Below are 18,124 nucleotides of genomic sequence, written 5' to 3'. Positions count from 1 at the left end.
CTCAACTTTACATTTTTGTCAGAGGAATAAATGAGAACTTTGAAATAACAGAGGAAATTCTTGCAATGGAATCAATGATGGGATCAACTAGGGACTCTGATTTATATGACAGGGTGTCTATCTGCTTGGAAAAAATGAATCTACCGTGGAGGAAACTGACAAACGTCACAACAGATCACCAAATCTAACCGGTAAAAACATCGGCCTACTAAAAAGATTACAAGACAAAGTAAAAGAAGAAAACCCTAACTCTGAGGAATTTATATTTCTTCTCTGTATTATTCATCAGGAAGCCCTGTGTAAAAGTGTGTTAAAGCTGGAAAATGTTGTCAAAGTGGTTGTAAAACTTGTCTGACGACTTCTCCCGAGTTGTAAGACACAGACTGGCTGGGCGACTTTGCTTTCGGTGTGGACATATTGGGGCATCTGAACGATCTAAATGTGAAACTGCAGGGAAATTGTGTTTTTGTGCATGAACTGTATTCCAATGTGAAAGCATTCAAGGCCAAACTTATGTTGTTCTCCAGACAAATGAGCAGCCAATCTATCGCTCATTTTCCGACACTGGCCATACCGAACACGCCCACATCGCAGTGCGGCACTTAGACATACAGTAGCACTTTGATCGACCTGCATGCTAAGTTTTCCCGCCGCTTCTCAGACTTCACCAAGATTGAGACTGAGCTGGAGCTTGTATCATGCCCCCTGTCTTTCGACTGTGAGAAAGCACCACCAGACACACAATTGGAGCTCATCGACATCCAATGTGACAGTGCTTTGAAGGACAAGTACAAAACAGCAACAATAGACCAGTTCTATTGCTCACTGAATGAAAAAAAAGTTTCCAAACATTAAAAAGCAAGCCAAAAGGATGCTTGTTTTATTCGGGTCTACATATGTGTGTGAACAAACGTTCTCAGTCATGAATTACAACAAACCCTTCACAGGTCAAATTTAACAAATGACCACTTGTCAGCTGTTCTGAGAATCTCTACATCAAAGATGATACCAGACTTTGATGCCCTTGCCAAGAGAGGTGACCAGCTCCATTGTTCACATTAAGACTCGAATAACCATGACTGGGGTAGGCAAGGATAATGCTTTTTCATGGTGATGGTTATGCAGTGAGAATTATCCAGCAATGCACTTGGATACAGGTAATAACTAATCAGTCAGATTTGGGCTGAGGTGATTGGATAACTGTAAATATGGCTCACAATGGAGATGAAAATTGTTCCTTAATATGCTTTCAAAAACAGATCATTCCAAATGAAACGGATGCTCTTACCATATGTATCACTCAAATTTAGAATAGTTTTTTTTTTTTTTTTACACATTTTGCATGTCTCCAGTCATATAATATATATCTATTTTTAAGTTTGCATATTGTGACTGTAAGTTTGATTTTACTTTACAAGGGTAGAGATGCAGGATCTGTGTGTGTGTTTGACTGTGTCTGTGATGTTATAAATTGTACATTTTGTGAAAAATGTGTTCACAAAAAACAAGTGTAGATGGTACAAGGGAAAAATTGTTCTGCAAGCATATGTACACCTACAGTACACTAGTAGTTGCGTGTCAATGTTAAAATGAATAAAGGCTTCACATGTTTTGTCACGCATATAGTATGTGGCCCTTCACTTGATTTCAAAAACTCAAAGTGGCCCTTGAGCCAAAAGGTTTGCCCACCCCTGGGCTAACCCTAACTACTGTTCATTTGGACAGGGTCCTGCTGTGGAAATGTACTTAATTATAACACGCCAGAGGTCTCACAGACCTCACGGTGTATGGCTTTAACCAAGTGCTTTCAACAATGCAACTGGAATTTTAACCAACTTAAGTGCAATAAAAAGTGAGGTCAACAAGCCATGTAATGTAGAGTCAATCTTGCGTATTTACATTGTAAAATCATTTTACAGAAACTGAAGGCTAACGATGAAGACTATAATAATACTACTACTTATACAGGTGGCTGATGGGGAGTTTTTGAGACCCCAAATCATAAGCACGTTTGCCTGAACATAAACAAAGACTAATGATGAATATAGTCCTTGAGAAGAGATGCTTGATGAAGATGGTCTAAGTAGAGAGTCTGAATCAGGACTTGTGATTGGCAGGGGACAGGAGCAGGTGGGAGGGGGACCCATCCAGGTTTGGCAGGGGGACCGGGAGGTGTCCATTCATTAGACTGGGAAACTGTGGAGAGAGAGCAGGGGGAAGCGAGGTGGAGGTTCAGCCAATGCTCCTGAAGTGTCAGTATACTGTACATCCCAAACTTTCTAAAACTAGTGCTGGGCAAACAGAACTGTGGATGAAGAAACTGTGGATGAGGCCTGTACACTGCATTTAATACAGCCCCCGAGTGCTTTATTCCTTCCAACAAATTCACTAGGTTTCCACTTCACAGAAGCCTTTGCCAGGTCTCTCTGCCAATGCTCCGATCACGAGAGGAACTGTAGTGTTGTCACTGCTCCAGTTTCCCGGTTTCCTGTTGTTCTATGCACTGTGCCTCTTCCTCCTTTCCCTCCCTTCTCACTCCCATCTGATCGTTTCTACCACCACAACAGGCTGTATAGAGGGAGAAGTGAGCGCATTGTACATAAAAAAAAGGCCACAGGTTTGTGTGTGTGTGTTGATGGGAGCGGAGGAGGGGGCTAGCTAGCAGCCTAGCTGCACAAACGAGGAGCAGGTCTGTGTCCCAAATGGCAAACTTCCCTACATAATGCACTACTTTTGACCAGGGTCCATAGGGCTCTGTTCAAAAGTAGTATACTATATAGGGGATAGGGTTCCATTTGGGATGCAGCCCAGGATCAGCCCTCTCAGAAACCAGTCCACCCTGTTCAGTCTGCCTCGGCTCCCTTGGGCTCAAACAGGAAGTATTCACAGGATATCCTCTCCCTCTCTGCCTTTGCTGAGCGCTGAAATTGGACACCTCCGGAACCGCTGGACTGAGGTATACTGACTGAGAGACGAGAAAGCTTCTCCTAATGTAACAAACCCAGCCAGTAACAAAGACTGCTCATGTTATCTCATCTGGTTGTCTACTTTATACACACACTAAGTACCCTATTATAGAACATCTTAAAATGACCTGTAATGTAGAATTAGAGGTAAGTGTACTTAAGATCAAATGGATAAAGAGGGATGTGGAAAAAATTACGTATTAATATTACCAGGCAAGTCAAGTGTTTTGAGAAATGGAGACATGGAGAGAAATGCTAACATTTATTCTACCTGACACATTTTCATACATTATACTGCCGGATGGAAAATGTTAACAGATAGAGGAACGAAAAAGAACAGTGTGGGGTTCCCCTGCCCTGTGCTTCGCTCATTATTACAGTTGAGTAGAATTGAACCATCTCTCTAAGAACTTCCTCTTTGCCTATCCATCTTCAGGAGTAAACAAACAAGCTTCAGTAAACAAACAAACACAGTCCATTCAGCACTTCTCTGTTCTTTCACCTAACGTCTCTCTCTCTCCCTCGCTCCTTCTCTTGCTTACCTGGAACAATGATCCGCGTCCTTGCAGCCGTGCAGCGCTCAGAGCAGCTACGGGACTCAGACTGCTCTCTCCCTTCCTTTATCTCTCTCCATCCTTCTCTCCCTCGCTTCCTTCCCTCCCTCCCTCCCTCCCTCCCTCCCTCCCTCCCTCCCTCCCTCCCTCCCTCCCTCCCTCCCTCCCTCCCTCCCTGCCTCCCCTCCCTCCCTCTCTCCCTCCCTCCTTCCCTTGTCTTGCTTACCTGGAACAGAGATCCATGGCCTTGCAGCCGTGCAGGGCTCAGAGGGGCTATGGGACTAAGACTGCTCCAGAAGTGGATGCCTGACAACAGAGGGCTGTGAGCCAGCAGCAGGCCAGACGGAGTCTAGGGAGTGAGAAGGAAGAGGGGGAGGGGGGTGCAGAGATAGTAAAGAGTATGTGAGATTTGGATCTGTGATAATAACTGCAATGACCACTGTTTGAAATAAAACTCCTTCACTTGAGGTATAATACATTTGGAAAGTATTATTCCCTTTTTTATAAGGTGACTCAATGTGAAAACATCCTGAAATGTAAAATGTTCATTTCCCTCAGCTTGGTGTTATTATGAACAGCAAAAACACATTTCTGTGGTTTCTCCTTTCGATACAGGGGTGATACAGGGGTGAGGTAGCGGGGAGAGGGGTGATTGTTGTTGATTAGGGTTTCACTCCTTAGGCATCACAGCCCTTCCTTGGAACGCCTGTAGAGGCTCGAGAGCAACATATGTTCAAATCAATTCACCTCCAGGGAGAGAAATAAGCCAGTGTTGTGGAGGGAGCAGAGCAGTGGGACGCCCTGCCTGCCTGGTCTGCCGCTTCACTATTAATGGAATGATTGGAGCATATGGCATCAATTAGGGCCTCTTCCCCTCTTTCTCTGTCTTTCTCTCTTTCTTTCTCTCTCTCTCTCTCTCTCTCTCGCTCCCTCTCCTTGATGAGGACAGGATTTTTGTAAATCTCAGGTTTTTCCTCTGATCTCACTTCGCACACCAATAAACTGTTGGTATTGTTCTGTTGTTGCTGTATAGCAGGGTTCCCCAACTGGCGGCCCGAATTTGGCCAGTGGGTGTTTTTATTTCTGAAAAAAAACAACATTTTTTTTGGTTGTTTTTTTGTGTGGACATAAAATACTGTAAAAACACCAGGAAATCAGCTCCAAGTGATTATAATTTAAGAAATCTGTTCCCAAGTATTCCCACACATAATAAAGAGACGTGATCATATACAAATGTAAGCAAGGTTTGAAATGATTATGTTTTAGTCAAACATTATATCTGTTTGGGCTTTAATTTGCAGTCTACAAATTATTTGTAATTATGTTCTGGCCCCCCGACCATCCGCTCATGAAAAAATCGGCCCGCAGCTGAATCTAGTTAATGATCCCTGCTGTATAGGCTGTATCTCACTGTGTGCAGAAGTTTTCTGTTCTGGTGTAATTTCTGTTCTGGGATAATGATATCTTTTTAACTAAAAAAAACATTGTAGAAAATGTGTCTTTTTGATGTGGATTTTCACTGCTGCTTGAGTTGGAATGCAGCTTTTTAACAGAGAGTACGCTCAATAAAATTGTACTGAAGAGTGGCCCATGATATTCCATGGCCCATATCATCTATAAGTGTTTCCAGAGCCAGACTGTGGCCTGTGGCCTGTGGCAGAGCCTTGCTACTTTAGCTGGGCTTTGGGGAGACTGATGACCTCAGGTCTGGATAAGATCCATGGCTCTTTCTCCTCTGTCTAAAAATCTGTCCTCTCGTCTCCTTCCCTTCATCTACACTGATTGGAAAAGACTGAAAACAATCATGTTGGAAGGTTATTATTGGGGGAAAAAAGGTGATCCCTAGAACCTAAAAGGGTTCTTCGGCTGTCCCCACAGGAAAACCCTTTGAAGAACCCTTTTTGGTTCCCGGAAGAACCCTTTTTGGTTCCTGGTAGAACCCGTTTTGGTTCCAGGTAGAACCCATTTTGATACCAGGTAGAACCCTTTTGGGTTCTATGTAGAACCCTTTCCACAGAGGGTTCTACCTGGAACCCATAATGGTTCTACCTGGAACCAAAAAGGGTTATCCTATGGGGACAGCCAAATAACCCTTTTGGAACACTTTTTCTAAGAGTGGCTTCTAGCTGGTCAGTTTTTTCAGTTATTTTTAGACAATTGAGAAAATATAAAGCCCATCCCTCCATGGCCAGGCAGGCAACGGTACAGATGAGATAGAAACAGAAAATCACTGCAACACTATACGCTTTGGATAAAAGCTTCTGCCAAGTAGCCTATAACATAGCTACATAGCAGTATAATTCACCTGTGCAGTGAAGAAGGCCGGGGTGAGGGACCCGGATGGCAGGGCGGGGCTGTTAAGGGCTATGGAGCCAATGTCACTTCCTGTCAGGAGCAGGGAAGGGGAGGAGATCTCTAGGGCTTTGGGCTTCTTTGTTTTGGGTGGGAGTCCATGTCCACTGTCTCCATAACTACTACCATTAGCCCTAATACCACCACTGGTCCTCTTCTCCGGAGGCTGCAGGGCCCTCTCTCTCTCTCTGTGTCCAGAGGAGAGATTCAAGGGCTGGGCCCCCTGGTCAGAGTCCTCACCCTCCTCCTCTTCAGCCTCTGGGCTCCAGCCTCCTCGCCCCGGTCCGGGCTGGGGGTTAGGGCTGGGAGGGGAGGAGGACGGGGAGCGCCGGTGGTGATGGTGGTGGAGGGGGGAGGGTTTAGATGGACTGTGGGTGCTGAAGGATTGTGATGAAGGCTTGATGAGGGAGGGTGAGGGTGGAGTTCGCTCTGTGGTACCGGCCCCGAAGCGGATGACTCCGGATTGGGCCTCGTCCTGCTGTCTTTCCTGCCTCTCCCTCAAGGCTCTGAGCAGCTCCTCTGGAGGATGATGGAGGGAGCTGATGCTGAAGGAGGAGTAGAGACCAGAGCGGAGGTAGTCGTTACGACACGCAGCCTGCTGAGCCGCAGCAGCCGCCCCCAACGCTGCCCCCAGGGCTCTCCTCTGCTGCTGTGCCTCCTCCTCCTCCTCCTCCTCTTCCTCCTCTACGTCTAGGTCCCTGACGTCATCCTCGTGGAGGGTCACCCTGCCGGACGTCAAGCCCATCTCTACCGCCGCAGGGTCCATCTTCAAGATCTCCGGGAACGAGACAAACTTGTAGACAAACTTCTGGCCGATCACTTTCTTGATGATGTTCTGGAACAGAGAGGAGGGTGGGATTAGTGTGCAGGTTGAACCTTAAAATGACCTCCTGATTTACCTTGTATTTTCTTCATACATCCTATTTCTTCATTAATAGTCAAAAGCTCTATTACACATTTATTAGCTGATAACAACAATATACATTTTTATTTCTGTTGTCAACGAATAACAGAACCCTAAATGATCAGTGTTGACGGGGCCATTTTGATTTCACCACATTTCTATCATAGATATATTCTACCAAAGCCACACAAAAATTATCGCAAAATGGCCCTTACATGTGTTTGAGAGATGCATCACCGTATATGGCTGTGCTGTTGTTAAGGTGAGAAGAGGAAGTGGAAGTGGAACTATCTGCCAGTGGGGATCTTTGGTTGAAAAAGAAGAACAACTAAGTGAGATTTTCCCCTATGTGAGAGTGTTTAACACTAAATGGGCTCACTCAAGTAATGTTTTGAGAAAGGTCACATCGACCCAAATGTCAAATTAAAAGTTTACAGATACTCTTTGAAAGAAAGGTGCTACTTAGAACCCAAAAAAAATCTGGATGAAAGAACCTTTTGAGAATCCTTTTTTATAAGAATGTATTGTGATATGATTGTATTCTACCTTGTCATAGTAGTATTTGAGTGCTCTGCTCAGCTTCTCATAGTTCATGTTGGTCTTGTTATTTATGTGTAGTACAGTTAGTGTAGTGTCTGGGTAGTGTTATTATTATTTATTTTATTTATTATACATTTAGCAGACGCTCTTATCCAGAGCGACTTACAGGAGCAATTAGGGTTAAGTACCTTGCTTAAGGGCACATCGACAGATTTTTCACCTAGTCGGCTCGGGGATTAGAACCAGCGACCTTTCAGTTACTGGCACAACGCTCTTACCCACTAAGCTACCTGCCGCCATGTGTGTGTAGGTGTAGGTGTAGTGAGAGTGTATTGCACCTTGTCATAGTAGTATCTCAGTGCTCTGCTGAGCTTGTCATAGTTCATATTAGTCTTGTTCTTGCGGAGCCCCCATAGCTTGGCCACCTCCTCTGACTTGAGCAGTTTGAACTCCCCGTCAGTGGACGTCCAGCAGATCAGGTGCTTGTGGCTCTGGTCCAGGAGAAGTTGCAGCAGGAATTGCCACAACGTGATGGCACTGTCCATACCTACAGCAAGGGTTATAAGGGCTATGGTTATGATTTTACTGTCGGTACCAAGAAGAACACACCTCTGACGTCCTCAATATGGGATTGCGACAGACACATCACCAACATCAACGACTGTTGGCAAGTTCAAGAACTGCCACAAGGTGATGGCACTGTTCATACCTAGAGGGACATGAACTATCTGCCAGTGGGGACCTTTCTCAAACACAACTGACATCATCAACATGGGACCAGGGTTATGGTGCTGTTCGTGGGCGGTGGTAGCCTGGAGGTTAGATAAGCGGGCCAGCCACCGGAGAGTGACCCTGTGCTGCTCCTAGCCTGTTGTGTGTGTTGTAAGGTGTCGTTTCTATAATGGATCAATAAACATTTATTGTATTGTATACCTAGAGTATTACACTGTAGTAGCCTGTACTGTGATGTTTTGAGACGATATTTGTAGTGTAAAGAAAAGTCATAGTGTGGAATATAACAGTACCGACTAGTGTGTAGTGTAAAGTAACAGAGTAGCAGATGAGAGAGAAAAAAGAAAAGTAGGACAACAGCTCACGCCAGAAGTATGCTGCGGTCCAACCTGGCTGAGGCTACAGGAAGTATGACGGGCCCAGAGAAAGAGACCAGGGTGGGTTTGTCATTTAATAAAGGAATGTGTAGCCCTATGAGCTCCTGTCTGCCTGGTAGAACAGAGACTAGCACACAGACTAGTCTGATCAGAAGTAGTGCACTTCATAGGGAATTGGGTGCCATTTTGGACATTACCTGGGAAATTGTTCTCGTCTGTCTCTCTTTCAATATCTGAGACAGGCAAACTCAATGATTGTTGTTGTGGTGAGAAAAGTAAAATGTTAGTGACCCTGATCAATGAATGCCTTATCAACCATACACTCACTTACTGTACACCACACATGTACACATACACACCCAGACACACGTACACATACACACCCAGACACACGTACACACCCAGACACATGTACACATACACACCCAGACACACGTACACATACACACCCAGACACACGTACACATACACACCCAGACACACGTACACACCCAGACACACGTACACATCCATACCCAGACACATGTACACATACACACCCAGACACACGTACACATACACACCCAGACACACGTACACACCCAGACACACGTACACATACATACCCAGACACATGTACACATACACACCCAGACACACGTACACATACACACCCAGACACACGTACACACCCAGACACACGTACACATCCATACCCAGACACATGTACACATACACACCCAGACACACGTACACATACACACCCAGACACACGTACACACCCAGACACACGTACACATACACACCCAGACACATGTACACATACACACCCAGACACAAGTACACATACACACCCAGACACATGTACACATACACACCCAGACACACGTACACAGATACACCTAGACACACGTATGTGGTAAACACACATGTACTCACACACACATAATTATACACACACGTTCATAGTACATACAGTGCCTTCAGAAAGTATTCATACCCCTTGACTTATTCAACATTTTGTTGTGTTACAGCTCGAATTCAAAATTGATTAAATAGATGTTTTGTCATCCGTCTACACACAATACCCCATAATGTCAAAGTGAAAACATGTTTTTATAAATTTGTGCACATTTATGAAAATTACATACAGAAATATCTAATTTACATAAGTATTCACACCCCTGAGTCAATACTTTGTAGAAGCACCTTTGGCAGCGATTACAGCTGTGAGTCTTTCTGGGTACGTTTCTAAGAGCTTTCCACACCTGGATTGTGCAACATTTGACCATTATTATTTTCAAAATTCTTCAAGCTCTGTCAAATTGGTTGTTGATCATTACTAGGCAACCATTTTCAGGTCTTGCCATAGATTTACAAGCAGATTTAAGTCAAAACTGTAACTCGGCCACTCAGGAACATTCATTGTCTTCTTGGTAAGCAACTCCAGTGTTTTAGGTTATTGTGCTGCTGAAAGGTAAATTCATCTCCCTGTGTCTGGTGGAAAGCAGACTGAACCAGGTTATCCTCTAGGATTTTGCCTGTGCTTAGCTCCATTCTGTTTCTTTTTTATCCTGAAAAACTCCCCAGTCCTTAACGATTTCAAGCATACCCATAACATGATGCAGCCACCACTATGCTTGAAAATATGGAGAGTGGTACTCAGTAATGTGTTGTATTGGATTTGCCCCAAACATAACACTTTGTATTCAGGACAAAAAGTGAATTGCTTTGCCACATGTTTTGCAGTATTACTTTAGAGGATGCATGTTTTGGAATATTTGTATTCTATACAAGCTTCCTTCTTTTCACTCTATCAATTAGGTTAGTATTGTGGAGAAACTACAATGTTGTTGATCCATCCTCAGTTTTCTCCTATCACAGCCATTAAACTCTATAACTGTTTTAAAGTCAACATTGGCCTCATGGTGAAAGCCCTGAGCGGTTTCCTTCCTCTCCGGCAACTGAGTTAGGAAGGACGTCTGTATCTTTGGTGACTGGGGGTATTGATACACCATCCAAAGTGTAATGAACAACTTCCCCATGCTCAAAAGGATATTCAATGTCTGTTTGTTTTTTTACCCATCTACCAATAGGTGCCCTACTTTGCAAGGCATTGGAATACCTCCCTGGTCTTTGTGGTTGAATCTGTTTGAAATGCACTGCTTGACTGAGGGACCTTACAGATAATTGTATGTGTGGGGTACAGAGATGAGGCAGTCATTCAAAAATCATGTTAAACACTATTTTTGCACAGAGAGTGAGTCCATGCAAATTATTATGTGACTTGTTAAGCACATTTTTACTCCTGAACATATTTAGGCTTGCCATACAAAGGGTTTGAATACTAATTGACTCAAGACATTTCAGCTTTTCATTTTTAATTCATTTGTAAAAAATTTAGAAGAACATTATTCCACTTTGACATTATGGGGAATTGTGTGTAGGCCAGTGACAAAACAATCTGAATTTCATCCATTTTGAAATCAGGTAACTCAACAAAATGTGGAAAAGGTCAAGGGGTTTGAATACTTTCTGAAGGCACTGTATACACACACACACACACACACACACAGTCTCACCCCAACCTGGTCTCAAAGCATTTCGTAAATCCGAGACATGCCATTTAGTATGATATGTTACGTTGCGTATGGTATGTATTAATTTGTGGATGTCCATCGCCCATTTCGTATGATATGTTACGAATTACAATTCATATTATCTGTTACGAATTTGCAAAACGTAGAATATGTTACAAATTTGCAAAATGTGTATATGTTACAAATGTGTAAAATGTACAATATGTTACGAATTTGCAAAACGTATGATATGTTACGATTTTGCAAAATGTATGATATGTTACAAATTCTAGCTAGGTGGCTAACTTTTGCTAGGCTAGGGGTTAGGGTTAGGGGTTAAGGTTAGGGTTAAATTTAGGAGTTAGGTTAAAAGGTTAGGGGAAGGGTTAGCTAAAAGGTTTAAAGTTAGGGTTAGGAGTAGGGTTAGCTAAAAGGGTTAAGGATAGGGTTAGGGGAAGGGTTAGCTAACAAGCTAAGTAGTTGCAAAGTAGCTAAAAAGTAGTAAGTCATTTTAAAAGTTGCTAATTAGCTAAAATGCTAAAGGTGTCCGTGATGACATTCGAACTCGCTAGACGTTTGCGTTATACGCCCACCCATCCACCCCAACCAACCACCATACTTTTGTTTTTGCCTTAAGTAACCATCTGTCTTATGTAACCATACGAAACGTGTTTGAGATTTACATACAGAATAATACGAAATGCTCTGTGACCAGGTTGAAACCGTCCCCCACACACACACTGTCAAAGCTGATTGAACATGTTTCTGGCACATTCAATCCCTAGAGTTTTCTATCTGCCATGTGAAACCACAAAACTGTCAAAGTCAGGACTTCCTCCTATTCTACTTTCAAGGGCATATGTATGGTAGGGAGAGGGGGATCCCACACTATGTGGCGCATTTCCCCAATCCTGTTCCACTTCCGACTCTGCCTGGATCATGACATCAAGTCAAACTGTCCCCCTCCCACTCCAACCCTTGGACATATACTAAGACAACACATTACTGTTTGGTAGGGCGTTCTATGTTCATGGTTATTTCAGTTGTACTTTCCACATCACCTCAGCACTCATTACAACACATCTGACACCTTTGTAATAAGAATCATCCTCTTGTTGGTTAGTCAGAGTTCTTGTATACTAAATAAATCCTCTTTTGTTTAACTTTTTACATTAATGACATGTTCTAATTGCGACAGCAAGCCCCTGTCCCTTCACACTATGCCCACACGAAGCTGTGAGTTGTGAATATCCTTTGCCTCCTTTGCAGATGCTCAGTGTCGCCTAAGATTGAAAAGTCACACTGCTGGTGCGCCGCCGTACAAAGCCATCCAGTGTTTGGGGAACGGAAAATCCTAATGTGATTAGGTGCTGTGTGCAGACATTACTTAGCCATGACTAAATCTGTTCTCTTCCTGTTCACATTCACAGTCTGTCGCTGGAAAGTCCAACCACACATCGCGAGTGAGCGCCGTAGTCTTTGCATAGCTTTAGAAAGTGAAGCACAAACTGTTTGTTCACTTTAATCTAGGTGTCGCTGTAGTACCCCATTTTTTTATGATCTATTTCTATGTCTGTCTGTCTCGTTCTTTTCCTTTAGAATAGACTATTAAAATATAATTCACAAGGGAGATAGGATTGTACGGAGTTGAAATAAGCTGACTCTTCGAGACTGTCTATTTCTTGTTCCGCCTTACTGATTCATTTTCAAGATGTTCACTACGAGATAGATTCAAACCGGAAGCTCGTAGAAATTAGGTGTACTCCATAACAGAAAAACCAGAAACTTTTGCTGCGGGCTCTATTCTATTCCTCTGGCACGTTGAGTGTACAGTAAAAAAAATAATAAACAGCAACAATACTTATAGGTTCATGTCTGTCGAACTTTGGTTAGGCTATAAACAAAATATGTCATTCTGTAGCCCACTCACACAAAATATAGGCTATCATCTACAATAACAATAATTCAACCACTCACATTCCAATATATGTCCCCTTTTCACTATCAAAGCCATCCATAAAAACATAATAACCTAATAATAAACACAAATCCCTTGTTTTCACATTACCTGCAATATCTTGTTTGCCTTTCCTTCCCCTCCTTGCAAAACTTTTATGATGAAATTGGTATGATCCCTTGTTTTTCCATGCTGACTGTCGTCTAGCTAGGCTACACAGCTCTGCTGGACTGAAATAAGATCCTGGCTTTTTTTTTGTTGCAGGAAGTTGGAGCAGGCAGACAGAGAGCCGGCTGACTTCCTCTCCCCTACGATTCCCCCGGCGGTTTGCCGTCTGTGTAAACACGCTTTACTCCCCTCCTCTCTCTCTCTCTCTCTCTCTCTCTCTCTCTCTCTCTCTCTCTCTCTCTCTCTCTCTGTCTCTCTCTCTCTCTCATTCCCTCTGTCTCTCTCTCTCTCTCTCTCTCTCTCTCTCTCTCTCATTCCCTCGCTCTCGCGCTCTCTCTCTCTCTCTCTCTCTCTCTCTCTCTCTCTCTCTCTCTCTCTCTCTCTCTCTCTCTCTCTCATTCCCTCGCTCTCGCGCTCTCTCTCTCTCTCTCTCTCTCTCTCTCTCTCTCTCTCTCTCATTCCCTCGCTCTCGCGCTCTCTCTCTCTCTCTCTCTCTCTATATCTACCCGCCGATGGCCAACAGACAGTAGCTTTCGATTATAACACACATGGCAATATTGTAACTATCCAACTACTCTACAGTTGAGCTGACGTCATGGCTAATTCTAAAGTGTATGTGAGAGAGAAAGTTATTGAGGCAAAGGGATAGGCTGTGGTGAATATATATTTTTGTTAGTCTTTATTCTTTACTACTAATAACATTGGCACTGATATTAAAAGGGATATACACAATGTCCACTGCTCCAGGTTGAGTGCGTTATGGTGCGTACTTTTGGAACTAGCCTAGACCAGACTGGGTGCAGGGGGGCAAATGTCTAGTCAACCTCTGTGACAAACATCGATTTAATACGTGACAGCAAGCCTATTGAACACCATAGCCAACTCTTGAAGAAATCCTGGTTAATGGGGTTTGGAGTCAAAGCCTGATAACGTCTTCCTTGTAGGCCTGTTTTTCTTCACAAACAGAACCTGCTTGCAAATAAATTGAATAGGAATACCGGTAAGATAACCCTCACCTAGGAGATGTTTATTTAGCGAGAACTTGATTGACATCTACAAAAGAGAAAAAAAGCTGCAACTGACCTGTTGATAAAATGACCATGGTGGTTTTTGTTATTCCACGTAGGCTTCAGCCATTGACAGTGGGCTACCATGGATCTATGGAAAATATACAGCACACCAAAGGTTTCTTTGAATTCCACCCCACCATGGAGAAAGGTAAAGAATGAGGCGTGATTTGCTGTTGCCTTTTGCCCCCTGAACCTGGTACCTTGGATAGCGACGCTCGAGAGTCATCCTACAGTAACGGAATCCTAAGTGACGCGCGCCATGCCTCGCTATACTGTTCACAATCGGGACGAATGGCTTGCGGTTCCCTGTCGGGACCCGACCTACACCATCCAATGGCTGGGGTATGAGGCGCTCAAACGCTACACCAAGAACAAACCGGGAAACGGGGGCATGAAGGCGGTGCAGGGGAAGGGGCTGTTGAACGGTGACGACACCATCGAAGATGTCCTCGAAGACAATGACTTTGTCAAAATTGGTAAAGAAACTAAAAACCCTTATCACCTAACTTGTTGCGTACCAATTATAGTCGTCGGGAAAATTATAGATTGCGAAATAGTTGGGAAGAGATTTTTGACGTACCGATTCCATGGCATAGTGTTTATGAACTGATGCGCAAAACGACGCCGGATTCAAAACTTAGAATTTTTCAATTTAAATTATTATATAAAATTCTTGCTACCAATAGAATGTTATTTATATGGGGGATACAATCTTCCCATCTCTGCAGATTTTGCTGCGAAGAGACAGAATCATTAGATTATTTGTTTTGGTACTGTCCATTTGTAGCTTGTTTTTGGACACAGGTCCAGGAATGGCTAAAGGATTGCAATATTTACCTGGAGCTAACCCTGCAGTGTCACGATCGTGTGAAGGATGAGACCAACGCGCAGCGTGTTGAGTGAACATCGTAGACTTTATTGAGTTAAAGCACGAATAAACAATAAACCACGATCATGAAGTTCCACGGTGCACTCACCGTAACGGAAACAAAAACCCACAACCCCACAGGAAAACATACAGAAATAAATATGGCTCCCAATCAGAGATAACGAGCCGAACAGCTGACACTCGTTACCTCCGATTGGGAGTCATTGAACAAACCTAGAAATACAACCAACAGAAAGGCAAACCTAGAAATACAACACCAAAACAAAAGACACCCTAAATGAAAATAACAACCCTGGCTCAACAATCAGAGTCCCTGGAGCCAGAGTGTTACAGTACCCCCCCCTAAAGGTGCGCACTCCGGGCGCACCAGCATACCGTCTAGGGGAGGGTCTGGGTGGGCGTCTGTCCAGGTGGCGGCTCTGGCCCAGGTCGTGGTCCCCACCCCACCATAGTCATTACCCACTTACTTAGCCTCCTACACATTACCACCCCCCAACCACACCCCACTGGGTTAAGGGGCGGCACCGGACTAAGGGGCAGCACCGGACTAAGGACCAGCACCGGGATAAGGGGCAGCACCGGGCTAAGGGGCAGCACCGGGCTAAGGGGCAGCACCGGGCTAAGGGCCAGCACCGGGATAAGGGCCAGCACCGGGATAAGGGCCAGCACCGGGATAAGGACCAGCACCAGGCTAAGGAACAGTACCTGACTAAGTGGCAGCACCGGACTGAGGGGCAGCTCCGGACTGAATGGCGGATCCTGGCGGGCTGGCTCTGGCGGATCCTGCTGCTCATGGCTGGCTGACGGATCTGGCTGCCCATGGCAGGCGGAAGGCTCTGGCTGATCCCGTCTGGCGGAAGGCTCTGGCTGATCCGGTCTGACGGAAGGCTCTGGCTGCTCCTGTCTGGCGGAAGGCTCTGGCTTATCCTGTCTGGCGGAAGGCTCTGGCTGATCCTGTCTGGCGGAAGGCTCTGGCTGATCCTGTCTGGTGGAGAGCTCTAGCGGCTCCGATCTGGCGGACGGCTCTGAAGGCTCATGGCAGACGGGCGGCTTTGTAGGCTCTGTACAGACGGGTAGTTCAGACGGCGTTGGACAGACGGACAGTTCAGGCGGCGTTGGGCCGACAGGCAGTTCAGGCGCCGTTGGGCAGACGGGCAGTTCAGACGGCGTTGGGCAGACGGGCAGTTCAGGCCCCGTTGGGCAGACGGCAGACTCTGGCCGTCTGAGGCGCACCGTAGGCCTGTTGCGTGGTGCCGGAACTGGAGGTACCGGGCTGAGGACACGTATCACAGGGCTAGTGCGGGGAGAAGCAACAGGGCATGCTTGGCCCTGGGGACGCACCGTAGGCCTGATGCGTGGTGCCGGAACTGGAGGTACCGGACTGAGGACACGCATCTCAGGGCTAGTGCGGGGAGTCGGAACAGGGCATGCTGGACCCTGGGGACTCCCATAACGCCTAGTGCGGGGAGCCGGAACAGGGCATGCTGGACCCTGGGGACTCACCTCACGCCTAGTGCGGAGAGCAGGAACAGGCCGGGCTGGGCTGGCGACGCGCACCGTATCCCTGGTGCGAGTGGCCGGAACAGGCCGGGCCGGGCTGGCGAAGCGCACCGTATCCCTGGTGCGTGGAGTAGGAACAGGCCGGGCTGGGCTGGCGAAGCGCACCGTATCCCTGGTGCGTGGAGTAGGAACAGGCCGGGCTGGGCTGGCGAAGCGCACCGTATCCCTGGTGCGTGGAGTAGGAACAGGCCGGGCTGAGCTGGCGAAGCGCACCGTATCCCTGGTGCGTGGAGTAGGAACAGGCAGGGCTGAGCTGGCGACGCACACCGTATCCCTGGTGCGAGTGGCCGGAACAGGCCGGGCCGGGCTGGCGAAGCGCACCGTATCCCAGGTGCGTGGAGTAGGAACAGGCCGGTCCATACCGGGAACACACACCACTGGCCTCAACCGAGGATCAGGAACGGGCCGGACCGAACTGGTTACACACCCCAGTACCTCACGCCGTGCCTCAACACCTTCCCTCTCTGCTTTACCCAGTAGCCCCCTTGACCTGGTAGCCCACTGAATCCTACCCTTCTCTGCCTCCGTCAGCCCCCTTAACCTGGCCGCCTTCTGACTCTCCCTTGTGGCAGCCTCCTGCTGCTCCGTCGCCCAAGCCATGTGCCCCCCCCCAAAAATTTATTGGGGTTGCCTCTCGTCCTTACGACGTTGAACCTGCTGCCGCCGATGCTCCTCTCTTGCCAGGGCCTTGATCTTCCCCCAAGGTCCCTTGCCTCCGAGCATGTCCTCCCAGGACCACACTGTGCCCACCTGGGCCATCGCCAGCCTCTCCATCTCCTTGCCCGGCGCCTCCTCCCATGTCCAGTCACCTTGCTCCTGGACACGCTGCTTGGTCTTTCTTTGGTGGGTTTTTCTGTCACGATCGTGTGAAGGATGAGACCAACGCGCAGCGTGTTGAGTGAACATCGTAGACTTTATTGAGTTAAAGCACGAATAAACAATAAACCACGATCATGAAGTTCCACGGTGCACTCACCGTAACGGAAACAAAAACCCACAACCCCACAGGAAAACATACAGAAATAAATATGGCTCCCAATCAGAGATAACGAGCCGAACAGCTGACACTCGTTACCTCCGATTGGGAGTCATTGAACAAACCTAGAAATACAACCAACAGAAAGGCAAACCTAGAAATACAACACCAAAACAAAAGACACCCTAAATGAAAATAACAACCCTGGCTCAACAATCAGAGTCCCTGGAGCCAGAGTGTTACATGCAGATAGCACTGCTGTGTGATCTGAAAAGTCATAGTCAATCGATCAATAATATACTAATACTTTTAGCAAAAATGTTTATTTTCAATTTACAATCTGTAGAAACAATGAGAATAGAACGGTTCTGAACTTTTGTAAAACATCACAGTACAGTTAAAAAATATATGGCAAATAGAAATCCAATATGGATGGTGTTAAGAGATAGATGGGTGGTGTTGAATGGAGTTGAAGGATGTGACTAATAACAACTAACAACAACTAATAACAACAAGATAAC

The 18,124-nt window shown here is 45.8% G+C and overlaps 2 protein-coding genes across 13 annotated transcripts in view; one reads left to right on the top strand and one right to left on the bottom strand.

The window, feature by feature from the left end:
- Positions 1–847: 847 nt before the first annotated feature.
- On the bottom strand, positions 848–14,277 carry LOC311137382 (ETS domain-containing protein Elk-3-like). 5 transcript variants are annotated; one of them, XM_084171834.1, is made up of 5 exons: positions 14,192–14,277; positions 7,655–7,863; positions 5,826–6,707; positions 3,747–3,869; positions 848–2,568 (listed from the first exon to the last, which is right to left on the bottom strand). In XM_084171834.1, exons 1-5 carry the CDS (start codon positions 14,208–14,210, stop codon positions 2,533–2,535), a joined length of 1,269 nt encoding a protein of 422 aa, XP_084027960.1. In that variant the 5' UTR covers positions 14,211–14,277; the 3' UTR covers positions 848–2,532. The 5 variants fall into 5 exon arrangements, with proteins under 5 accessions (XP_084027960.1, XP_084027958.1, XP_084027959.1 ...); XM_084171832.1 differs by having other exon boundaries at positions 848–2,196; XM_084171833.1 differs by lacking the exon at positions 14,192–14,277 and adding an exon at positions 13,052–13,622 and having other exon boundaries at positions 848–2,196.
- Positions 14,243–18,124, top strand: part of LOC311137383 (histidine ammonia-lyase-like) — a 19,909-nt gene continuing 16,027 nt past the window's right edge. For 5 of the 8 annotated variants that reach the window (XR_014613946.1, XR_014613947.1, XR_014613948.1 and 2 more), the window contains exon 1: positions 14,570–14,654. Coding sequence is in view for 3 of the 8 variants with exons in the window: in XM_084171838.1 (XP_084027964.1) it covers positions 14,622–14,654 (33 nt within the window). In the remaining 5 variants the exon portion in view is untranslated. Of the gene's footprint in view, positions 14,327–14,567; positions 14,655–18,124 lie in introns of those variants that run through there. The other 3 variants (XM_084171842.1, XM_084171841.1, XM_084171839.1) reach the window with 3 other exon arrangements.

Source organism: Coregonus lavaretus, assembly GCF_964263955.1.
Source record: "Coregonus lavaretus genome assembly, chromosome: 11".
Lineage (NCBI taxonomy): Eukaryota > Metazoa > Chordata > Actinopteri > Salmoniformes > Salmonidae > Coregonus > Coregonus lavaretus.
Note: the sequence above shows the minus strand (reverse complement) of the source record. Positions and strands in the feature narration are given on the sequence as shown.

Bases quoted from the DNA above. Each gene is read 5' to 3' on its own strand.
- LOC311137382 (XM_084171832.1), bottom strand. The intron at 6,708-7,654 runs GTGCAATACACT...TCTCTGTTCCAG, and splicing joins TGAGATACTACTATGACAAG to AACATCATCAAGAAAGTGAT. The intron at 2,197-3,746 runs GTAAGCAAGACA...CTCTCTCCACAG, and splicing joins GCCATGGATCTCTGTTCCAG to TTTCCCAGTCTAATGAATGG.